Source organism: Hetaerina americana, unplaced genomic scaffold, assembly GCF_022747635.1.
Source record: "Hetaerina americana unplaced genomic scaffold, ioHetAmer1.1.p SCAF_5, whole genome shotgun sequence".
In the NCBI taxonomy this organism is placed as follows: Eukaryota; Metazoa; Arthropoda; class Insecta; order Odonata; family Calopterygidae; genus Hetaerina; species Hetaerina americana.
The window spans coordinates 11,099,391-11,125,940 of NW_027287095.1; the positions used below are offsets into that span (position 1 = coordinate 11,099,391).

General features: G+C 42.1%; 1 protein-coding gene across 2 annotated transcripts in view; it reads left to right on the top strand.

Moving 5' to 3' along the window:
- Positions 1–26,550, top strand: part of fus (epithelial splicing regulatory protein fusilli) — a 349,111-nt gene that overhangs the window by 316,026 nt on the left and 6,535 nt on the right. For both annotated transcript variants that reach the window (XM_071592848.1, XM_071592849.1), the window contains exons 6-11: positions 6,887–6,997; positions 11,431–11,701; positions 12,415–12,636; positions 14,477–14,764; positions 15,923–16,235; positions 23,337–23,677. In XM_071592848.1, the coding sequence (XP_071448949.1) occupies positions 6,887–6,997; positions 11,431–11,701; positions 12,415–12,636; positions 14,477–14,764; positions 15,923–16,235; positions 23,337–23,677 (1,546 nt within the window). The remainder of the gene's footprint in view (positions 1–6,886; positions 6,998–11,430; positions 11,702–12,414; positions 12,637–14,476; positions 14,765–15,922; positions 16,236–23,336; positions 23,678–26,550) is intronic.

The following is a 26,550-nucleotide window of genomic DNA, read 5'->3' on the forward strand; positions in this document are numbered from 1 at the left end:
ATCTGCGTAGGAAGTTGGAATTCTAAATGCACAAGGGCCCGCAATGACAAGCTCCGACCGCAAATTGCAATGGACTTGGCTGCCTCGCCACCTATTATTTAAATGAGAAAATCTCTCGATGGTACAAAGCGACAACTCTCTGCTGCCCAAGGTAGCACCATTCCGCGGTCCCTGAGAGTGTTTGATTTATTTCTTCAATGTTTACATTTTGAGATATTTTTGAACATTCAGGTGTATATAGTTGCTGTGTTAATGTAGTCCATCAATGGAATTTACTGCTGTCGACTTTTTTATGTGCATTTATGGCGTGAGGTAGTGATAATTTAATTTTTCATAAAGCTTTATGGTTATCAGAGACGCTAGATGACAGAAAATGGTAAAACATTGAACGAAAACATGCGAGCCGTCCTCATTATCTCTGCTGACGGGGAAGCTTCATCAATCCAGGAAGTTAAAATATGAACCTTCAAATTCATGTCTCTTTTCTGTTAGCCAAATATTTCGGCCATGCATACTCGTATCACTCTCCTTTCCATGTCAGAATAATATTTATCTATGACTGCTACGTTAAAATAAAGCGTACTGTTTGATAAATGGATGACTACAAATGTTTTATAATTCCGATAAATTAGTTGGAAAAAGAATGGTTGTAATGTCCCTCCTGAAATGTTCCAGGGACTTCTCAGTGACTGTAACTGTCGATTGAAGAATCTCAATAAGGGCAGGAAACATTGATTCGCTTCCTCTGCTCGCTTTAACCATTTAAGTGTTTTAAAAACGCCGAGGAGCACCTCAAGTGAGAGGAAGTCGTGCGAAGCAATCGGGGTTCCTTCGGATATACATGATATGCGAGATATTATTCGGATGTATTCGGATATGTTCGTATTCTTCGAGGGAGGGGGGTAAACGATTGCGCATAAGCCGTTTGTGAATATTTTTGTGCTCGTTTTTATTTTGACAAAGATGTTTAGAACTATCTTTGAATCCACATTTGAACTTCGCGTCGAAAAATCGGGCGTTGAGATTGCTTGACAGCTTGGTTTTCCCTGAGCGTGTCTCCTCGTCTTGCGTTGAAGTCTCTGCCGAAAATTAAGACCCGAGGACGAGAACTTACAAGTGGGAATGACCGGTATTACTCCGTAAGTAACAAGTTTCCCTCACAAAATGAATGTTGTTCGGGTTAAAAAACCAGCTCTATCTTGCCAATACACCAGCTCTTTTCCATGGATTTCCCGTTCGCACAGACCGCTCGATCCATCCACGCCTACCCCCGCGGTACTCTCCCCTCGGTCGGCCGTCTCCTGAAATCTTATTGCTCTGTTGGAGACACCGAGAGGAAGCGGCGTGGGTCGCGGCCGTCGGGTCTCACGTCTTTTGCCAAGAGATGCGCGGGAGGGCAGCTCGCCTCCGCTGTCGCCCGTACCCTTCGCGACAAGCCCGTGGGACAGGGGCGAGCCGTCCACTTGGGAGGAGAGAGGGGGAGGTCACGGGGGCGAAGGGGCCCGGGATGGAATAAATTTCTCCCCCTCGGTACCCTTATCCTCCGCCTTCTCCGTAATCTCGTCGTCGATGACGGGTGGGCCAGGGCAGGGTTAGGATGGTGCGGGAGGGGGTGCAGTGGGCGACGGGAGGGAATGGATGTCTCCGGCGGGAGGGTGTTGGTGGTGGGGAGGAGATAAGAGGAGGAGGAGGGAGATGCGTTGAGAAAATGAGAAGAAATGAAATCTTTCCGAGATACGGAGACCCACAAAGTCAAGTCGCCACTGTTCTTCCCCTCCTCTTGCCCTCTTGGCGGGGGGGGGGGGCGACCGACCGTTCGGAGGGGAGGATTCGAGGGGAGCCGATGGTTTACCACACTTTTCCCCCAGTCTTCCTTCGTCCCCACGAGTGATAGAGGTGACGTGCCCAATTGAAAGACACGCGGGTGCGTCAACACAAGAAAAAATTCCAGCTCGCCGAGGGGAACTTAGAACGGGGGTTGCCATTCAACCTGCGGAGTCCCCATCCCCCCTCCCTCTGCCCACCGCCTCTATTCCTGCAGGCAGGGCATCACATCCAGTCGGGCGATATTTTTCTCATTTTCTGACTGTCTCTGCCCTTCCTACGAGCCAAGGATAGTGCTCCAATCGTGCCAACGTTTCAACCTTGTAGAACGTGCCTCTTCGCCCTAGGAAAATGCAGCAACTTCATCTGTTTTCGTGTTTCTAGTGATTTTGAGGAATACTCATCTACCTCTTGTTCCTCTATGAATGGTAGCCGTTTCCAGAGTGATCAGGCTACCCGAATCGATGGTTCTATCAAGTGTAGTTAGTTGTGCTGTTTGCCTCCTGCTCCTCTAGACCGATGAAGGGATTATTTCATACGAGCTGAGATCATTGGACGGTATGTATTTCTCCTCCTTTTGTCCTGAAATTTGGAAATAATATTCGACGAGAGAGGCTGTAGTCAGCTTGCGACAGAAAATTCTTTCGTGGAAATTTCTGGATTAAACAAATGAAACATCTTTCTAGGTTACTTAAAAAGTAATTTATTTTTCGAAACGACGAATTATATCGCTGGGAATGATGGGACGACGCTAATCGTACTGTAAATAATTTACAAATTTGAAGGTTAGTAAGTCTTTCTGAAATTTCACAAAACTGAGCGAATTTCACAAAACTGTCGAAGAGAATTCGAGATAAGATTGCAGTGCGTGCAGTACAGTATCTCTCCCTTTCGCAAGTCGGTTGTGCTATTCGGAATATGTGGCGTATTGATGAAGTTATCGCTCGCAATCATAGCAATGCCTAGATTGTCGCACAAAGAGGTTGAGCGTGTTATCTCGCGTGAAATGATGCATCGGCTTAGCTAACTGCTCCGTCAATAACAAAATGGCGTTGGAGACGCCAATAGGTATTGTTGCCGTGCTGGCGACATTTTCCTACGTTTCTTTCACTAAATGGGATATCCATTCGATGAAGTATTTGCGGTTTTCAAGATATATAGATACCCATGAGCCATTTTATTACACTTCCAGTATTGTTTATCTGTATTTCTTGTAGTTTTTCCATTAGAGCTACAGAATCATCTCGGGCTCTTGTAAGAGCTATGGTGCATGGAGGAGTTACACTTAAATTTGGATAACTTTTTTGAATCTCCACTTTTCCACATGACTGCTGAAGGTTTTGTTCTGCAAGATTTTACACTGCGTAAGTTTTTCGTCCACCGTGAGCATAGTTTGGGAGGTTTTCACGAAAATGGAACATTGCAGACGTTGCCCCCTATTGTCGTCTTCCTGTCTGCTGAAAAGACGGGTGTGAAGGTGTGTGCTTGAGAGAAATGGAGAAAACTGGAGCACCAGCTGGGTACGACGTTTTGACTAGGGTTTACACGTGTTTGTCTTACGAGTAATCATTGAAAGCGAAGTTGATGCGGCATACTTCCATTTCAAATTCTGCGCGTATTCGTTGAAGGGTAGGTAGAAACCCTCTGGATGCAAGGACCGCGTGTCATTGACTCTATTGGAAAATCCTAATGGCTTCTTGCGTGTGCTGAGAAATTTCCTATCACCTAGATCTTGTATATAATGGGTGTTTGGAGACAAGGTTCTGGATTAAACTACCGACGATTCAGAAAATTAGTTCCATGGAAAATTAAGTGAATCAGTCAGACTCTTTCTAGATTCAGAATTACTGATGTCATATTCATTCACCGTTCTTATCATAGTTTGTTCATATCAGATTTCCTCTTTGCCTTGAGATCAGATTGGTTCTGTGTCGCAAAAAAGTGCATAGTAGTACAGAAACTCGGGAATCTGGGACCATATCTCGTTTAAGTGTAATGGTCTTTTCGTGGTGCATAAAGCCCTGGGGCTTTCCGTTCATTTATTTTGACTATTTCTGTTCGGATGTTTGATGTATATTGGTGAGCAAACCTTTGGTGGCGCTCTGATGGCGTCGTCGACCGCCGAACGAAAGTCAAAAGTATTCTTCTACTGAGGGTCTTGAAGTGTGTTGTTCCTGAGGTGGGATGGCGATATTATTTTCTTGTTTCGCGGGCCGCGAAGCCGGATTGACGAGCGGGACGTTCAAGGAAGGATTTTTTTGGAGCGTCAGCAAAGACGCAGTGTCCGTTCCCCAACTACTGCCCCGTCGACCGACTAGTCGATGAAATTACGACACTTCCTGCTAGAATATGTACGCGATGGACTTCGTGCCCATGAGCGGTTCGCTTTACTTTGCTGAGTGAGGCACCATAATCTGCTTCCACTATCATTTATTTTTCCACCCTCCTTCCCTATCCTCTTCTCTCTCTCGCACTCCTCTCCGCCGCTGCCGCCTCTCCTCTCCTCCATGTATTGCCTTTGCGGGTACTGTGATCCTGCGACTCGTTCTGCTCTCATCCACGAACGCGTCACGGAAGGTCGTTTGCTCTTCGTGCCGGAGGATTTTCCTTGGAAACCTGAGGTAACGCGGGAGAATTGGCAGTAAAGGTAAAAATAAAGCGAAAGCTCAAGACTTGCGCGTTTCCCCGTCATTTTCGTGTACATTTATTGACTCCATGCCCAAATCACAAAATGAGCTGAAATGGAAGTCGGAATTAGTCGTTTTAGGTCGACGGATAAAACTGCCGGCGTTTCGGTCGGGCGCTCCCCCCCTTCTTCTTTCCATTTGATCGAGTGGAATGGTCGCTGATAAGCCAATCTTCTCCCGATTCCTCGGATTGGAGGAAGGGCGGGGGATCGAGGCGGACTACATTTCGAGGGACGTGTGCAAAACTCCCGTATCATGGAGACGGAGGGAGAGAAGGCAAAGTTCCTGTGGTTACGGAGCCATTAATCATGGTATACAGATAACGTGGGCAGCGAAATTATCGGAATCGAATCGGCTCAAGTGCCAAAAATGTTGTTTTCGCTCTCGTTCTAAGCTGTGTTCGTTTCGCCAATCTCTCCCGTCCCGCGGTGGTTTGTCGCCTCCGTGCGCTTATGCAACGCTGGGTTTAGCTGTTGATGTAGCCTGAAGACGCCCGGTGACACTTGACCCATTTGAATCGAACCGTTCGATTCACGTGCACAACGATTGACTCGGTGCGCCCGACGCAATTCCCCCTTATCTCGAGTTGCCTTGCGTAAGTGCGAAGATCCGCGAGTTCATGTCGCCATCGCTCCCAAAATATTTTCCTGCCTTTGGGCCAACATGTTTTAGTTTTTGTGCGCCTTTATCTCATTTAACTCGGCTCGTGTTACTCTTTCGCTTTCTGCATCTCCACAGCCTCAAGTTCCAGACTGATGATGATCTTCTGCTGTTTTTGCTCATGACGCTTTCCGTGCGACGAGTTTTCGATTTGAACGCTAAGGCTCTAAGATCCGATGCCTTCCATGACGCACTTATAGTTTAAACCGGCCCACGGGTTCTCGCGCACGTCATGGAATAATGTATGCACTCCATGGTATCCACGAGTTGACTTACCATCCATCTAGGCTAATGGCTTAGGCTAGTGATATTTTAGTCATAGGCCGCGTCAAAGCAATGTCCTCATCTTTTTTAATATTAGAAATCTTTACAATACCGTACACGGGATTCCCTACTTTACACTGCGGACACCCAAGTGGTTCCCTGTGAATGGGTGTTGAGGACAGAGGCCACAAAGAAATTCCATGAAAGGAATGATATTGCCCTGATACTGATCGTATCCAGCACGTTCCTTCAATCGTCATTCTTCAAGTTTCAAATGGTTCGTTCTGAGGTTCCTCTGCCTGACTTTCAGTTTCACTACATATGTTTGAGTGCAGTATCATTCGTGTATCCGTGGATTCGGTTATCCGCTGCTGGTCGCCGTCCTCTTCCTTTTTTCGATGTCTTTCTTGTTGTGCCGGATCTTGACCACGTTGCAGTCTCACTGGGCGTAATTTATCAATGGCGGAAATATTGCATTCAGTGTCTATATTTAGTATATTCATGGCACGTAGGATACGTTCAAAACATTGACACCCTCTTCCGTTTAATTATACATTTTTAAAAAACTGACTCGCCGTTAAAGTTAACCTAATGCCCAAATGACCTGTTTACGGAATCTTTCACATATTCCCATAGTGTTTTTGCGATTTTTTGTCCATTGAAGTAACTGCTTAATGGATGGATGGTTGATTTATTGCCCCTTTTATTTAATTAATCGATCAGACGCTAACCATACGTATACATGCGTAACTAGCTTCTGCTAACACGCATGCAAAAATACATACAATTATATATATATATATATGTATATGTATATATATGTATATGTATATATAAACACACACGAATATGAGCATGCTTCTTCGCCAAATGTTCACTCCAGAAATCACGCTTATAACAACGTGACGTTATTGCCTCGAGGGAGTAGAGGGTTGGCGGGCAGAACGCGCGTTTACTTAACTGGGCAATTATCAAAGGGTTGAATAAAGGTGGTTGAGTATAAAAATATATATATATATAATATATATAATATATATAATATATATATATATATATATATATATATATATATATATATATATATACACACACACACACACATACATAGATGTTGCGACACGACATGTTAGTCTCATTTAGGATACGGTAACCTTGGCTATATTGTATTTTCATTATGGAAACGACAGCGAATCATCGGCTATTTAAAAATATATTCATAAAACGTTTGTGATTCATAATGCTGTCTTCTGCCTTCATTAGCTAAGTGTTTTCGTGATTGTTTAAATTTTATTTTTTTAATTTATTGCACTGATATCGTTTTTAAAAATTCACGAAGTCCGTTTTGGACTAATAGAAGAAAACGGCCTTTTAATGTGATTCCCCTCAAATTTGGAGCTATTTTTCTTTTCATGTATGTCCTGTTATTAAAATATTTTCTTTTTTCTCTGCAGCTCGAAGAATGAAGAGGTAGACAATAACTGTGTTGTCAGAGCACGTGGTCTTCCTTGGCAGTCATCTGATCAAGACATCGCCAAGTTCTTTCGTGGACTTAATGTTGCAAAGTAAGTGATATATTGAATTTTTATTTGCTCATGTTCCTGTAGTTAAAGTGATGTTGTTATGCTCAAACGTAGTAGGAATTGAATAAGTTTTGCCTCCGTATTAACTGTGATGTCTTCTTTGTGTATTGAGACCACTGATCATGACACACTGGGTTTTTCTTGCGTGTTGATTATTTCGATCGGTACAACATGATGCTAACGTGGAGGAAACTCGTGAACCAGCCGAATTCGTGGAGAAAATAAGTTGGATAAGGTGAAGGACTGGACTGAGCACTTGGAAGTGTTACGGATGGCGGGAGTTCGGTGAAATTTTGGATTAGTGTTTGGAGGAAGTGAGGGAAAGGTGAAGCGGTGTACGAAATGGATAATGGAGAGGCAGTCGGGGTCTGTGGTAGATGGTCAGTGATATAATGGAGTGTGTTTGGTTAAACGTGGAAGATGAAGGGAGAAAATAGGGTTCTGAGGCGGAGTGCATTAATTTATAAGGTAGTTGTGAAATAAATAATTAGCACGGTAAATATTTCCATTCTAGTTTCCAGCGATGAAATTTAAATTACACTGCACGAGTAGTAATGTGTGATAAGCGTATTTTCTCAAATTAAACAAAATTGGACCATTCTGCTTTATGACGTAGAAACTTCTCTTGTAAAAGTAATCGTTAGCTGGGACCTCTTTGCTAACGTTGCATTGCATGACTTTTTCGACAAGGGATTGCGCCATGTGCGATCATTCAATATGGTATTCTTTTCGACGGGGCTATTTCAATGATTGCTGTATGCAGGAAACGGTATTTCGGGGACAATATTCGCGTAAATATTAGTGCGCCGCGAGTGTTTCCAGTTGCTTCCGTGAAGGAGTTAAGACCGCATCGAAGTTTTCGTCATCACGATTCAGTGTTTGTATTTCACGGTTGCCTAGTTGCCTTAGAGTGACAAATATATATCCATCCGTCCATTCCATTCGCCGGGGTCGTGACCCCGGGGTCTTCGGCCGCACTTCGGTTTCCGCGCTCTGGCATCGCACTTCTGGACCCGAGGAGAAAATAGCGGTGAGTAATGGCGCTCTTGGATCTGCCTCGCGCCCCAAATGGAATGGAAACGCAAATTAGAAAATACGCGCTTAATAACGGACCGTGTATATTATCATAATGAGAGTCACGAAATGATCCGTGGATTTTCCATTTGAAACTAATCGGAGTAATTTGACAGTTGCCGTCTGAGCATTGGTGTTGAAAATTTTTCGATTAGATTCAGCTATTGTTTGTATCTCTATTAAGGAAATATATGTAAGCACATAAAAAGCCGCACTAGTATTTTTCAAATTTGGGACGTCCCGTAAAAGATAATGTATTCTTCTTAACCCCATTTTGAGTTGCTTCAAATCCAAGGTAAAGGGTTGGACGTGGTAAATCGATTTTCTGATAGCTTGCGATGCACCAAGCGGATGTCCCCCTCCTCCCGTGACAATCATTTCAGGATAAGTTGTTGGCATGGCAGTTGGTCATATATTGCATATCGTATTTTTCATGGGATTTTTTCAGTGATAAGTACAATGAGGGCGTGGAGCCTTCGATTCGTTTTGCTTCATCTTTTGTATGCAGTACACGAATGGTCACAGATGACAGCTCTGCGAGTTAGGTGACCGATTAATTCATTGGGGAATTGGTTTGCGTGAAGATTCTTTTGTCATAATGGCTGACGTAAGCTTGTCTCGGCAGGTGATCCTGTCGAAGAACCTTGTCGCTGCTCTACCCGGATAAATTTGAAAAACGAAATCCTCAACGCCTAGCAAAGATTCCGCAAATACATTCCATTCATACTGCGGTAAAAAGTTCAGCATTATTACGTTCTCGTGTGAACTAATAAGTAGAAGTGTCTCGATCAAGATACGGTTTTGTCAGGGACTGCGCATTGTAACTTTTTGTATAAAAATAAATTACATTAGAGTGGCACATTGTAATAAGCCATTTTTTACTTCACTTATGTACCTTCTGCTTTTCCCCATCCCTTGCAGTTTACACAATTTACCTTTTTGTCGATTGTCGAGTTCATTTGCATACTCGCGAATTCCCAACTCGTGAAGAGTTAGTTGGTAGTTGATCGCGTATTCTTATTCAGTCAAACCTTATGATGGCGGATTTGTAAGTATCACATTATTATAAACACACTGATGACCCTTAGTCTGGTAAGTTAACGATTTTGTGTTTTATTTCTTCAATTTAAATTCCGTTTAGATTTGGGGAATGATACACGCCAATATTATTTTCTAGAAGTATGATGCGCATATACAAGTAAGAGAAATGGTTGCTCTTAGGTCGAATATTTTATCATTTTCGCTAATTGTCCTTTTGCCAAACGCCAGAGAACGCCTCAAAATATGCATGCTTTGCGAGGGCGGGGACCCAACGAGCCCGGCATATGTTACTGGCTGAATGTGCACGCGTGAATGCACCTCCCAGTTCGTGGCCTTCAAAGCCTGTCTCTTCACGATTGGATGCCCTAGTGAATTTCTGTTAAGCCTCCTCGACTACAGGACGATGTACTATCATATCGGCGAAGGAAAACGAGATCCTAAATTGCTAAAAATTCATCTAATCATGCCCTCAAGTTAATATGTAATTGACATAATCGCTTCTTAAGTCCTTTCGTCGCTCGCGCTATACCTTTTTTGTCATATTGTCTTTGGATATTGATTAGTATATTTTTGCCAATGTTAGCTGGAATTTTTGTTTGTTCCTGGGAAAATTTGTCGCTTTTTCATCACTAATTCACCGACGCACAGTGTGAGAAAGGCCCTCCAGACATGGAGCTACCATAGGCCACCGGTATAGTGTATTTACGTATAGTACCCAGCATGTTTAGAGATATCGCAGTGTCTCTAGGGGAACCTCGAATTGACTCCGCCCCTTGGAGGGGGGTTTGTGTGGCGGAAAGTCTGCTGTCAGGACGACCAAATTGAATGGCCATAACGAGATAAATAAATAGCTTTTAGGGGTGTGGAGCAGTATGAGGTGAGATGAAATCTCCTTCTAGCATTGCGGTCGCGAATTCGCAGCGAGGAAAACTTAGTGCGTCAGCGTCGCTGTTCCTTCCGTTGTCAATCTCCTCGACTTGGCAGCGTTCACTTCAGCGTTAAAGTAGGACATAAATTTTGCGAACAATGTCACGAAGCTGAGATAGAAACTTAGAGGTGAGGGTAGAAATCGGCATCCGAGATCTTTCCTGATAAAATTAAAAGAGCTCTGGAGAAACGGCCTGGATCATTTCTCACGGGGGCAACAGGTGCGTGGAGGGGGCGGGAATAAGAGCGAGCGAGCGAACCAGCAATCCCCGGGGGCTCGCATTATTTGTCTTTCGCCTCAGTAGAATTTCGCGACGCGGGGTTTTTGACTATTGGAGGAAATGCTTGAGACTCCGGAAAGTTCCCAAAAACAATCGGGGTCCTCTCGCATCCTTGGAAATAATCCGAGGTACCAACAAGTCGCCTTTACCTAAGTAGACGATTGTGTACAACTTAAGTCGTAATGAAGGATCTCAGGTTTTCCCGGCCTATGGTATTCAAGAAGTTCTCTCGGGTTTCCAACCGGGTCAGGTTGCAGTACACCGACGTTTCGAAGGCTGACTCTGCCATCGTGTTCAGGGTGAAGTGACTTCACCCTGAACACGATGGCAGAGTCAGCCTTCGAAACGTCGGTGTACTGCAACCTGACCCGGTGGGAAACCCGAGAGAACTTCTTGAACTTAAGTCGTTCTAATCTTCTTAAATTTTGGGTTGCATAGCTTTACCAAAAGGGCTATCCACTGACCTATAGCAAACCGTGTAAACTGTTCGGCGACCTACAGTTGATCCGAATTGCTGATATTGCCGAAGATCTATTGTAATTTGTTGAGCGAATCTTTCGCGTTTCCGGCGAGATGCGTCTTTTGTGGACCTGAATCAGATTTTACTTGTGATTTCGTGCCCTTCACCTTGAGATATGCTCAGAACGACATGGGTGTAGCTTTGGCTCGTATGCAGGAGAGCAGACTAATCATTTTTTTCCTATGAATGTGTACGTTCGACCAAAGGTTTGGGAAGTAATTTGTCCAAGGGTGTTCTCATTGGAATGCATCGAAGTGAATCGTTACCAACTGAATAGTTTTTGAACGTAGTTCCCGCATTCATTGTGGAAATCTACTTCATTTTGGTTGGTTCATTCCTTGTCATTGTTTGTAGCTTTCAATATCCGCGTATTGTCATCTTTCCAGTTATTCTATTCACTGTTTTTCTTCTTAATATCTTCTTGTGTGCACTCCTTCGTTGACACGCGTTCTTGACTTGCAACGTGATGTCTTAAATTTGGCATTTTTAATCGGTACTTTAGCCGTTGAGAGATTATACGGCCGTGCCTTCAGCGAGAAAATAATGACCTTCATCCCCTTGGCATTGCTCAGGGGCGGAGTGGCGCTGTGCTTGAGCCCGCAGGGTCGGCGCAACGGGGAGGCCCTCGTGAGATTCGTGAGCCAGGAGCACCGCGACATGGCCCTCAAGCGCCACCGGCACCACATCGGCAATCGCTATATCGAAGTGTACACGGCGTCCGGGGAGGACTTCGTCAACGTGGCGGGCGGCAGCAGCAACGAGGCGCAGGCGTTCCTGTCCAAGGGTGCGCAGGTGATTGTGCGCATGCGCGGACTCCCTTACGACTGCACAGCCAAGAAAGTGGTGAGTACAAAAATGAGTTCTTCACAAGGGTTGTTAGCAGCGTGGGAAACCTTCAAGAGAAGAGGTGATTTCTTAATATTTTAGAAGACATTTAAAAATAATGTTTGTCGAAAGTTACTCATATTTTTAGGCCTGCCAAACTTTAGCTATTACATTTCTTTTTTGGGAGCATGTTGCGAATTATCTCTGATTTTGAATGAGCTGTAGAGAAAATTCTTTAACACCTGAAAATCAGTGGAAATTTAAATGCTCAAGTGATTCGTGTTGCAGCGTCCAAAGGATACGGTTGTTTATACTCTATAAACTCTCGACTATCTGTAAAATACAATTAACATATTCATGAGGGGCTCTTGGTATTGAGAAAGAAAGAGTTTGTTTCAAACATAATAAATATTCAAATGATGTGTTACTGATTTGTTTTACTCATATTCGCAGATGCGAATTTCAGTGATCAAACTGTGTTTTCGTGGATATCTTTGATACATATATGGGCTGTGGTAGTATTTTTTCACCTGTTCTGTTCATTGATTCCACCATTCATATTTTTTGTGACTCCAATCACGGTTTCTCTCAACCTTGGTATCTCTTTAATACAATCAAAATTAGGCGGCATAGTACTCTTTCTTGGCTTACTGTTCCACTGGCATCAGTTCTTCGCTCGCGATCTGCCAGGAGTGACTGCGTATGATGGCAATCAATTCATTTCTTGACAGATCGAATTCTTCGAGGGAGATGGCGGCGAGGGGAGATGTAGCGTCATGGACGGCGAGCAAGGGGTCCTGTTCGTCAAGAAGCCGGACGGCAGGGCCACTGGGGACGCCTTCGTGCTCTTCGCGAAGGAGGAAGACGCCGTCCCCGCCCTCAGCAAGCACCGCGAACTCATCGGCTCGAGATATATCGAACTCTTCCGAAGCACGACGGCCGAGGTGCAGCAGGTGAGTGAATTCCCCCTCCCTCCTCCCCAGAGATCAGACAGAACCCGTTCTTGACAGAATTTTTCATTCTAAAAAGGAGTAAAGGAGGATGATTCCTTCGGTGGAGCTGAGAATCGGCCGTCGAGGATTGCTCTCGAAAAGCCGACCATCTTGCTCCTCCGTCTTGACAAGGGCTTTTCCAATCAACATTCACCACTAGTTCCACGTTTTGTTTGAGTAAAAACATTGCACTTTACCAAATAAATGGAGTATGAACGATGTGAATACATTAATTATCGTCCAGCATTAACGTAGTTTTGAAGTCAGTCCGCAGGGATGTTAACTTTAAAAATGTTGTTTCCATGGCAAATGCCCCCCCTCCCCAGAGAAATACTGCTCAAGTCGCTTATTTAAGATATCAGTACGGAACATCGATCTCCGGTCCCAGGACCGTTTCTTAGTGATGCATTTTATCATTTTTCAGTTTGTGGGCATAATTTGGAACGTATTTTGGTATCATCTACCGTCTAAATTTAGAATTTTCACCTCAAGGAATTATGAATTTTCTTGCTATTATGCAACAAAATCAGTTCCACGACTAGCCTTTTTAATGATTGTAGCTAATGAGTGAATCAAAGGAAATGACTGACCCATCATGCTTGAATTTTACTTTTTATGTTCATCCCCGTACCTAAATGCGACGAATAGGTGGTGTTAACCACAGTGCTAAGTGATTGGGAAGGGGGTGAAAATCAAGGTTTCATTGGCTCCTGCCATTCAGGCGTATGCACCTATTAGGTTAGTTAGATGGTAAAGCTTTCGCCAGCATCCACTCCTCCGGTGCATGCATCGTATTTTTTATTAAAACCCGCCATTTATTGAGTAAAGCCCGATAAACAGGAGGTAATGACCATGGTAGTAGCTTTTGTTATGGTTTGTAACTTTCATAAAATAATTAACCTTTTTCCGAAGCTATGGCTTAGTGCATACTACACCGTACCTTTAAATTAGGCCTCTAATACAGCGCTTATCATATGAGAAAATATAGATAAAACTCTCATTTAGTACATAAAATTCCATTACGCTCTTTTTCGGTGTTTTTAGCGTTTTGTAAAGTGGCGACATTCCACGGAGTGATCACCAAAACAGTGGCATACGACTTTCGACTTGAAAATTTGGAATAATTAATTCCTAGCGGCCTCGCATAATTTTTCCAGCACATTTTCTCAGACAATTTTTAGCTTAGGCGAGGCTCATGGAATGTCTTCGTGGTGCTGATATTATTTGCAAATCGTTGTTTGCAAATAAAGCCTTTACCCTTCTAGTTATTGTGGCTGATACGTTTGGCGTGTGCTGATATGGAATCGATCTTAGGAATAAACAACAGTCGAACAACTGATTTTCACCCATTTCGAAGTACAAACAAATAATCACTTGCCCTTACACGGACGAACATTTGTCGGTGCAACGAGAAAGTAGAATTAATTCGTTTTTTATTTTGCCCTCGAAATCAGTTCCCAAGTTAACGCGAGAGGAGGGGAGGAGTTTTGACGGATGTCCTTTCCCTCCGAGTTCCTACGTTTTTCTTTTTACCTTTTTTCACTCATCTTAACTGAACCCGTTAAAATCAAAATATCTTTAGCCCCAACCGGGATTGATCGCTGATTGTTTGGCGGACGAACCAGTTGACCAAAGAGTGCCACCAAGATAAAAATAGTGCATCCTGGTTTTGACGTAACGTATTCAGAGACATGAGCACTGCTTTAAAAAGTCTCTCGCCCACACGGCGCGCCATATTCCTATGGGGTTAAGGATATCGTCGTTCTTCTGACGAGGTCATCCCTCACTTTCATCCCCTTAGGTGCTGAATCGATCGCTGGACCCGAAGACGTACGAGCCACAGCAGCCGCTGATCGCGCAGATCCCGGCGGCGGCAGCAGCTGCAGCCGCGGCCGCCGCCGCCGCTGCCGCCGCCGCATCTTCCGTGCCGCTCCTTCCCCAGCACATAATCACGTCGGGCACAAGGAAGGACTGCGTCCGCCTCCGGGGACTCCCTTACGAGGCCCAGGTCGAGCACATATTGGACTTCTTGGGAGAGCATGCTAAGAACATTGTCTTCCAAGGAGTGCACATGGTTTACAACGCGCAGGTTCGTATGCCCATCTGTTTCTCGAAGATGTTTAAAAAAGTAAACGTATTTTTTTCACCCTTCTCAGTGACTCGCTCATTTGTTCAATTGTTTTGGCCACTTAATCAGCTATTTGAATGTCCATGCGGCCCCACTTAACTTTAAATCTTTTTCAAATATGGTCTATTGAACATGTGTCCGCGATGCAGTGCCAGTAAAATTCCATGTCAATTTAATGTTAGAAAACCAGGAAAAATTTTGTTGACCCTGTAATTTCTGTTTCTGTCCCATTCGTATAAATTTGTGAAGGTTCAGAGCTCACTTCAGCATCCATTTCTATATATATATATACTGCTGTTTCCCGCACCAATTATGTTGACAATAAAGACTGCACCACATAATGAAAAGTCGACGATAAGAGAATTTAACATACGTTATTCAGTTAGCACGATATATCATCGATGATTTATCTGAAATCGCTTCTTTTCAGAAATATGTATCAAATTGTCAGCATGAGCACTTAATTCCCACGTGTAGGATACAGCATGATGGTGATTATTTTAAACGTTAGCTTATCATATCCCTTTACAATTTTCAAATTATTTAATTTTTGTAAGTGAAGGAAATACTTGTTATATGTCGGGGTATGCAATGCAAAATTTACTATGTTGCTTTGTGAATTTTGGTTCCCTCCTTTTACTTCCAGATAGGAAATGTTCCCTATTACTATGAATGCTACTTTTGTTTGAAAAAAATCTTTTTCCCAACCCAAATGGAATTAGTAACTATGTTTTGGATGGCTGTGATGATTCTTAATTTTAGAATCCTTATTACAGAATGGGCTCTCAAGTGAGGCATGTTTTATCCATTACTTCAGGAGGTGTTTAAGGGTGACTAGATTAAAAATATAAGGGAAAAACGTGAAATCTTCTTTGACAGTTATAAATACGTTTGGTATCAGTTTTGTGCAGCGTGCCAACTTCATGGAAATAGATGAATTCATGGAGCCGAGAGAAAACGTTCGTTTCATTAAATCAGGATTATCGTTCTATTTGTTTTTGCCATTAAATTTTTTGGCTGTTGCCAAGGCACAATTGCAAGAAATGTGCCCACCACCCCTCGAACGACTCCTTGTTCCTAGTGTCTAGTGTCACGCTGACTGGGCAATTCGCGTTCTAGGGGCAGCCATCGGGGGAAGCGTTCATCCAGATGGATTCGGAGCAGTCCGCCTTCCTGGCAGCTCAGCAGAAGCACCACCGCTACATGGGATTCGGCAAGAAGCAACGGTACATTGAAGTGTTCCAGTGTTCTGGCGAGGACATGAACCTGGTCCTGACGGGCGGGCTTCCGTCCCCCGCCGCGGCCGCCGCCGCCGCAGCCGCGGCCCACGCCCACCACGCGGCAGCGGCGCACGCGCACCACCACGCCCACCACCAGCACCACCACCACGCCCATCACAAAGCGGCTGTGGCCGCCGCGCTTCTCTCACCCGGTATGTTGAGCGCCGCCCCCATGCCGGCTTTGACTCCCGCCTCGGGGCCCTCCGTCCCCAGCGCAGGGCCCCCGGCCCACGGTGCCGCCTCCCTGACCGCCCCCGCTGGCCACCCACCCCCGATCCCGCCTCACACGGCCACGGCCCCCCCGTCTCTTCCGCCCCCAGCTCCGCAGTCGCCCGCCTGGCCGGAACACCCCCACCAATCCCTGATGATGGCCCAGGCGCAGGCCCTGGCGGCCCAGAACCTCGCCCTCGCCCACCACCAACAGCACCACCACCAGCAGCACCAACAGCAGCAGCAGCACGACGGCGCGGCCGGCGGCTCCGGGAACAATCCCGGAAGCAACCTTTGGTTGATGGGCCTGGCGGCGGCAGCGGCGGCTAGCAGCCAGCAGGCCGGCGGCGGCCCCATGGGGGGCTCCCCCACGGCCGCCGCCAAGGCACCCCCGCACTTGCCCCCCTCGGTCACCTCCCCCGCCACGCCCACGCAGTTCCCTCCCCCGCCGTCCCCCGTAGCCGGCGCCCTCGTCCCTGCGTGGGACTTGAATGGAAACCCAGCAGCGTCCGGGCTGCCCCCGACCCCCGTGGCCGCCGCCCATGTCAAGTCCATTCTGGCGGCGGCGGCTGCCGCGGCGGCCGCCAGGTCCCTCCCGCCCCCCGCCACTTCGACCGCCGCCGGCTCCATGCTTCCCTACTCCCCACTGTTGCAGGCCGCGGCGGCGGTGGCGGCCGCGTCCTCCGTCCCCTCCGCGAACCCTTACGGCCCCCACAACCCAATGAGCATATACGCCCATCAGGCGCATGCCGCTAACCCCGCAGGGAACCCCAACAGCCTCTTCCTGCTAAACATGCCCCCGCGGCTCCCGATCACGTCGACGAGCCCCTCTCAGCTCGGCGGGAGCGCCACCGTGCCCCCCCCCCCGCAGTATCTGCACCCCCCCATGAAAGCCCCCACGGTGACGACGGCATCGCCGTACCACGGCACGGCGGGCGCGGGAATCACCCCCCAGGTGGCGGCGGCCATGGCCGTAGCGCAGCAGCAGATGAGCGCGAAAAGGTCGTGGGAGGAGGCGTTTCCGGGGGTGGGCGGGGGTCAGGGGTCGGGCGTGTTGGCCAAGAGACCGTGGCAGCAGCAGCCGCTGACGTCGCAGGCCTCGCACGTGCCCGTGTCAGGGGCCAGTGCCCTCCCCATGCCGCCAGGGTCGGCCCTCACGCACCCTGCCGCGGCCGCCGCGATGGCCTTCCAGGCCATGAATTACCGCGCGAGGTTTTACATGTAGGGAAAGCGAACCCTTTTATTTTTCACGGTGACATTTTTTTATCGATGAATAGTTGTGGTTGCCGGCTGGGTTTCCATTCGAATCATCTTCGGGTTTGATAAAGTCTGCTTTTTTAAGGTGGATTTATATTCCTGAATTCTTTATATTATATTTTTGTTGTTGACTGTGACCCTTGCACCAAAAAATAGCTTCTGTTATGTGTTTTGCCCTGGCGGAGGTTGGTGTTTAGCAAGAGATTGATTCCAAAAAAATTTCTATTTTTATACAGAATAATTCTTATTTGTTATTGGAATGCTTATTATTGAAGCCTTATTAAGTATAAGTATGTTATGAATTGAAGGGTTTACTCATTCATATTGATGACTCAAGGACAAAAATTTATTATTAACATTAGATATACTCCATTAACTTATGCAATAACTAGTAGGTACGACCGTAAACCACAGCATTTCATAGTTAGTGCTCCCCAAGGTTATAAGCTATAGGTGAATAAAATAATTGCATTTATAAGAAAGCTTTATATACTTTGCAATAAGCTATAATTTAGGTTATTTTGTGTATTGAATTTCAAGCTTATATAAATATGCATATATAGATGTATGTGTAAAAATAGATATGTATGTATATGTGTCTTGACACATGTATATACATGAATATACACATACAGTAAATTTATGTTCTGAAGTAAATATGAGCAAAGTTTTACTTCCTTCTTTGTTTAAGTGTTAGACTGTCTGTTGGCTTACACAGCTGTCATGGTGCTTAAAGTAGAAATAATGAGCAGTGTGATTATATATTTTCAACATTCCATTACAATCATGATTGCATCCAATTGTTCTTGTTTTTAATATAGGGTGTCAATTAGAAAAACTGTCCTTGTTTTCAACTGTCATTGCTGGCAATGTGAAAAAAATATATAGCAAATGCTGAAATTTAGTTGGATAATCCAGATTATTGATAATCCAGATTTGGATTGATGAAATTTAAGTAATTAAATACAGAAAAAAGACACCAAAACTTTAAGATTGAAGTTTTTGGTACCTATATCAGGAATGGCTCATGTAAATATATTCAAAAACATTGGGATGTACATTTAATATTCAAAGGAACATTGATTTGATTCTATTTTTTAAATTGTGTATGTGTGTTCACCCGAAAGCAACTCATTTTGCCCATAATCTTGCTAATCAGTGTTCTCATCATTCTTTTTTTTTGGCTTTTTATATGTTTGACAAGGTGACTTTTTCCACTTATGCACACTAAAATGTGCATCTCTAATGTTTTTTATGACTAAATTGTAGTAATGGGACTAGTAAACTACTTGAAAACATTTGTTGTGCTGTCCAATGTCATGAGTCACTATTAGGTAGTGCCAATGCATGCTGAGTGCAGTAGTGTCAAAAGTCTCCTTCTGATATATTTTTTCAGTTGTATCTCGTAATTTGGGTTACACCATTCCATTCCTCAACTTGTATCCCTACTCCCCTTCCTTATATCCTATGGCCTTGACAGAAATTGCCAGTTAATGCCAATATTGGTGCCGGTAGTACTTTAGTCTGTGTACAACCAAAACCCTTGCCTTTTCAAGCTGCAGTGATGGCGAACCTCCTTCCACATCACTTAAAACTTTTAAACTAACACTCTTCATCTCCTGGGCTTCTCTTGCCTGGATGCCCTGTCTATTCTAAGCTGTCTGCATCTGTGGAAATCATTTTTCTCAAGTTGCTTGGATATATCTTGTGGTCCATCATGCTTTGTATCTGGAAGAGCATTGCAGTGATGTAATATATACTACATATTCGTAATATAGTAGCGGCAAGGTGGGTTCGCCATCACTTTTCCGTCCATTGAATCTCCCACACCACCATATTTTGCTTGTGAGGGTGGGGAAGGGGCCAATGCAAGAGAGGTGTGCATGCCCATGTCTGCTCTGGGCTTTCCTTGACTTCTGAGGGCCCAAGGAAGGCCTTGATGGTGGATGTGGAATGAAAAACAAATGTACTCTCTCATTTGCTTTGTCTTTCTTCCCCTCAATGTTGAAATCCAATCCAGTTGGATGGCCTTGCATCTTGACCATTTGTTTGGAACATTCCCACATAATTTTTTTGCCTCTGTGCCTCATGAATGTAATAATTGGTGGCAACTAAACCATGTTCTCAAGAAAAAGGTTGTATTTGCATGTACTTAAGAGAAACTAAATTTTTTATAGGTGATTCTTTATTATCCATTTTTATATAACATTCTTCCAACAGGGACTCATATAAGTGATGTGATGACAATTTTTTTATGACATGTTTGCACATAGATACCATATAAAGTGTGTCAAAAAAACCTCTGGGTTGTCTCCCATGAGTATTCACGTCTTTGTTACGGCCTTGACTCTGGACACAGTTGCCTTTTGTGCCTCCCACTTTGTTGGAAACTGTCAAAAATGCAACTGTAATAGTGCTCACTGTTGATGAAGCATGTAGTGATGATTCCTGATGGAAGTGTGCAGCTGTCTCTTTCGGGGATAGACATTTGGGTGCCCCGAAATTGTTTTTATATATCTATAAATATATTTGGTGATGTTTTCTGTTGACTCACACTCACAGGGTTTATGATGTACTGTTGATTTATTTTTTTTGGTCTTGTGCATTTCTGCTTTACATAGCGTACATTTATTATTGATAATTATATTAAAATGATTCATAAAACTGCACTGCCATAGTATGTCAGGCAAAAAAACAATAATTTCCTTTATATCATTTGGTCTTTTAACCATAATGCTTTCCTTTGCACACCTTTGTGCCCAATCCTAACCTGAACCCGTCCGTTTAAAAAAAAAAATCCTTAACCAAACCACTGATATTCCTTTATTTTTGTTTTGTTTTATGAACATTCCAGTAGCTTTGTAATGTAGCCAATTTAATAATAGCTGCATCATTTGCATAAAAGATTATATAAATATTATGGCCCTTGCTTGAGCTAGTAGTAACATTCTGTTGGGTCTGTAAGGAATGGAATAACTGAAAAATGTCATAATGCGTATTGTTCAACCACTTGTCACAAATTGCCTGGCACAGGTGAAAGGTGAGTGGTGAGAACAATAATTATGTTCTGGAGTGGTTTTGTTGTTCTAGCAAGGGCTATTAGGTAGTGTGATGTATTTTTGTATCATGGGAGGAGAGGGAGAAAGAACAGAAATAAAATTTTTATTTGAAATTTATTCACAGCGGTTTTATGGTTGGGTTCTATAAATACAAAAATGCGCAAACTCAAGTTTTTTTCCACTCTTTTCCTGAGTCTTCCCAACCCCTGGATGTTTAAGGTAGGCGGAAGGATCTACTCTCACTACTATAGTAGATTTATTAGCATGGTGTGGTATGCTTGGCTAAGCCTTTTTTTCCAATACTTCGCAATATTTCTTCTTGTGGGATCTTTCTTTCTTTTCCTATCTCTGTGGACTCACATCTATCAAAGACGAAAACTTGGGTGAATTGCATGCTTTTTAATGTCTGTGTTTGTGTGAATGTGGTCATATTTGGTGTGTGCATACATATGTAAAAAAATGAACTTTTGAGTTCAAATCGCCGTGATGATTTGTTTTTACATATTGCTAATTGCTTTAAAAAAATCTCTGGGATTGGGTGAGAAAAACTAAAAACAGTATGCCTTTACTCTTAAGATCTTGCAGGGAATATTTGAGTAGCTGTGATGACCTCTCATTTTGTATTTGTATCAGATTCACTAAATTTTACTAAATGATATTTTATCTTGGCAAATAGTTTTTCATACTAAAAAAAGGCAGTTTTTTCTGCCTGTAGAATATGAAGTTTCCCTTTATGTATGAGCATTATAAAAAATTACTGCATTAATGTGGTTGCATTCATTGTTAGGATAGAATTGGTTTTTCTAAAGAAATTTAATTCATAACTTGAAATTATTAATTGGTTTCTTCAGTTAAATATGAAATTATGCACATTCACGTTTCTAATTGAAAATTTTTCTATTTTTATTGATAAAATTTGCAATTAAATGGCGAAATTTGAAGGCAATCATGTTAATTGAACTTAATAAAAGTTTTTAAAACCTGTGTGTGTGCAGTGAATGAGTGATATTATTGTCTTCTTCTCTGGTGGTGGGTTGGTCTATGGTCTAAGTTTTTTGTATCAGTCTTGAAATTGTTATAAATATATTTGTATAATTGGTCACACCTCAATGAGAGACCCAGGGTAGTGGCATGTTGAGCGTGGGTGGTTAAGTACAGTGGAACACTGGCTGGTTGTTGTGTCCTTTACTTCCCTGTGCGTGTGGTTCTCCAGGTTTTAATCTGAGGGGGTGGAAACACAATTGAGGGCTATTGGGAGTACATTGCATTGCTCCCCCTGCCCGCTAGTCAGCACACTTGCTTTTTCATTGCCATATTTTTTTGATGCCTAACAAACTAAGTGTACACACATATACAAGTGAAAAAAAATTGCAGTTCTGCATTCTTTTTCTGGATGTCTGATATTTTCTGTGAACTATAACTCCCTATTTCTGTTTTGCAGGGCATATTTTGGATATACTTTTCAAAACTTAATGGTATAGTTTTTCCATGCAATGGCATAAGTGAAAAGTTATATTTTTGTCTACGTTATTTGGGCTAAGCTGTGAAGAAAGATGGGTTGTGTTAGTTTCAAAATGAAATGTAGTTCAGCCACAGTTCAGGATTCTCGGTTGTTAAGTAGCCATGAAAATAGGATATTAATATGTATGGGTAAACCAATGTTTTACAGAAAGTGAAATTAGAAGGTGTAAACCTTTTAATTATTACTTGAACTTTGCCATTATTCCCCTTTACTTAGCCTACCCGGCTCTTTCACTGCCCATGAGAAGTTTGAGTATTTTCTTGGAAACCCCAGAATAAGTGATCGATTGGCTGTGATGGGAAATTGAGAGAGTGAATGGCAAAGAATAGGGGCTCTAAATTAGCAAATGGGCCAATTTGTGATGGCTGCAAAATGTCCTTTCATAAATAGCCAAAATTGCCCCAGCTGTAATAACTTTCTTGGCAAAATTTTGCATAAACAGATGAGAATATGACACCTGATGGTCATGTATCATTCACTCATTGTATGAAATCCAGCTGTTGCATTTTAAAATTTTTATTAAAATTGAAATGATTTTATTGCCTTCCTCATCACAAGTTGGCTCTTGATGCTCATAATTTAATGATTGGAGCAGAGTTCACTTAACCTTGGAAATTCATTCAGTGCCGCCAAGATTTTGGGAATTCTATTTACCAGCAGTTTATTTGGCTTAAATGTGTCTCTGCATTCAGTGCAAATTACTTTGCCTCCAGTCATTAATGAGCCCTTTATTTTTTTGAATGATTGTCTTCCCTCAACTCTTTCATTGATAGTAAAAGAAAGCTGGATGCCATTTTGAATAATTGTCTCTCCCAAGCTATTGTCTTAGTGTGAATTGTTATCACACTCCAAACTATTTTTGGGAAGAGTGAAAATTTGAGCTGATTTGAAAATAATTGAGCTCTGAAGTACATCCAGTTTTCACTTTTTAAGTTTTAAGTGGGACTTGCAACTTTATACCATGGGGCACATTTGACTGTGATGAGTAATATCATGATGAATTAACTAATTGAAGGGGGGATTAAGTTTAACTGGGATTGCCACCTTTCAATGAAATATAATGTCTGAATGGATAATATTTTATTGCAAATGAAGAAGTTGCATTCCCATGTTTCTCTTACTTTCTTTCTGACCACTCTTGCTGTAGATTGTGACAAGTTCCGATGTCTGTGGGGTGCACTTTTGACTCTTGCCTCTCTTTCAAGGTGGATCCATGCTGCCCCCACCTCCACCTCCTCCACCACCTCCATTTGCTGCCTTTCCATTTGGACAGCCATCTCAGATACTCACCAGTTCTGGTGCTGGGACCTCGGGGCCAGGGGGACCCCTGACCCCTAGGGGTGCAGGCCCCCCTCCACCCTCACCAGGGGCCGCAGCGGCCACAGCTGCTGCCCTTGCTGCAGCTGCAGCCGCTGCTGCTGGCCCATATGGTTACCATCCCATCATTTACTGGCCGTATCCATCTCCGCCCGTGAGCCCTACGTCTTATTACGCTGGCCCGACTGGATTGCCTCCCCATCCTGCTCATGGCGGGGCACCAACACTTGTGAGTAACTTCCATTCATGAAGTATGGGGTGTATATTAACAACATTAGGGTTAGTGCTGTGCGGCTTTTCAACTGCTTCCAGTATCCTGGACATTATTTTTGATCCAGTAGTCCAAATCCTCTTGAATTTAAAATATTTGGATCGTTCCTGAATTAAATCTGATTTTGGCTTTGAAAAGTTATTTAAGTAAGCTTGAATGGAAGCATGCTCTTGGGTGAAAGCCTGATTCCATTGAATTTTAGAGAAATGAGAGACTTAACAGACAAAATATCCAACTTCTAAATATCCAGATGTTCCCAAGACTTCTCATACAATACATCCTTAGTATTAGCAGAATTTCTTATTGTTAGTATAATTCCTTAGTACTTGCTCAATTAATTTCTTTTTGTAATTTGAATTCTACTAAATTCCTTAATCATTCTAACAGTACACCCCAACAACAGCTATCACTGGGATTGAATTTTGCAATGGTTTTTCAATTGAATTGTTTTCATTGTCGAATTCTTGCCATGTGGACATCCACTTAGCTACCTTTTTTTTCTCGTTGACTGATTCGGTGTGAAACTGCAGCTTCACATGTTATAAATATCTGTTGCGTAGCTGTGACAAGATTGTTTGAAGATGTTGTGTTAAGTTTAGTCCACGGATTCCCCTCAATCTTTGACTGAATCAATCCTCCCTCTATCACTTTGACACATCAGCCCTCTTGAAATTAGCGACCTCCCTCCACTAATTTCAACCACTAGACATCATAGTCCTATTAGAAAGTACTAAATCTCATCTCATGCAGTTTGATGAATATGCAAGCTAATGTTATGGACTCATTTCATTGAGTTGAAGTTAATTTAAATGCACCATTAATATTCTCCTATTTGTCTCTCTAATTGCATTAAATATTTTGCAATACATACGTAACACGTCTCTATTTCATGGGACATTTGCATTAAAATGTTCTACTACATATACAATTACATGTATTACATTTTTATTGCATGTATAATTATTTTTCAAGGACTGGTAAATTGGTTTTTATCTTGGTGAAACAGGCTTCAGATGATATTGACAAACAAATTGAATTCATGCTCCAGATGGTAAATATCACTAAGAACCAGTAAAAGGAATTTTCCTACTTCCTTGAGAGATAATCTGTGGCAAGGGATGGTATCACCCCAGAATCAGGCGAAGTGATTGTAGGTCACCTCTTTCACTCAAAGGATTAGACTAGCTCAATTGGTTCAGAGTATTCCTTCAAGTCTCATAATGATTTTGTCACCATACCATCATGATGGTTTTCAGGATATACACCAAGTGTTCTGCACAGAACAGTCTGAAAACTGGAATCAGCTTCTGAATACTGATTAGTTTCTCTCAATCAGTACCTTAACCGATTTTATTATGTCTGCGAACAAAGGTATGAAAAATACTAACCATCAGAAAATAATGATGAAGTATTTTTGCAATGGAATATGCAATTTTTTCTCAATTAATTTAGCTTAGTGGAATTTTTTTTCACATATTCTCAAGTGCTAAATTAGACTGTAAAATGTTCAAACTTCAATTTTATCTCATATCAGTTAATAAATGCAATTACTAAGACATTTTTGCTATACTTAGTGTGCATATCTAAGGATTGCAATTATAATGCCCATGTTACCCTACATTTACCCTACATTATGAAAGGCTTGGTAATTCAGAATTATGCTTAGGTTTGGAGTCATTCATTTAATTTTTAATTGACTTTTCACTGTGGTCATTCACTTGTTATTCTAATTCATTCCGTTCCCATCGATTTTTCCACATTTGAATTGCATTTGATGGGAATTTACCCAAGATTTAAAACATCTTAGAACACTTTGGTCCAGATGTAGTCATTCTGTGCACTTATATCAAAATTCATTTGTGAAAAATCTGTAGATATGTCTGTCATATGTCCTTAGTACTTTCTGTCTTGCTTTTAGTTTTAATGATTTGTGATTCAATGAAATATTTGTGGAAAAAATGTTTTTGTCCACTGAGGAAGTAAATGAATTTTAAGATTAGAACCTTCATTATAGTAAAACTAGTTCAATGTCAAAATTTTCCTAAGAATAAACAAGAGAAATTTCCAGATTAAGGTGTGATGTGTTGGAACTGTTCCATAATAACAGAGATGAAGAAGACTAAAATTTTTCACAACCAGTTTCGATTCACTCTATCATTTTCAAGTGCAGCTGCTCTCACCGTACAGGTCCACTATATATATATATATATATATATATATATATATATATATATATATATATATATATATATATATATATATGTATGTATATGTATGTATATATGTATGTATATATGTATGTATGTATGTATGTATATATATGTATGTATATATGTATGTATATATGTATGTATATATGTATGTATATATGTATGTATATATGTATATATGTATGTATATATGTATATGTATATATATATATGTATGTGTATATATATGTATATATATGTATATATATATATGTATGAGTATATATATGTATATATATATATATATATGTATATATGTATATATGTATATATGTATATATGTATGAGTATATATATGTATATATATATATATATATGTATATATGTATATATGTATATATGTATATATGTATATATGTATGTATATATGTATATATGTATATATGTATATATGTATATATGTATATATGTATATATGTATATTTGTATATATGTATATATGTATATATGTATATATGTATATATGTATATATGTATATATGTATATATGTATATATATATGTATATATGTATATGTATATATGTATATATATGTATATGTACGAGGGTCATCCGGAAAGTAGTACCCGTTCGTGAAATAAA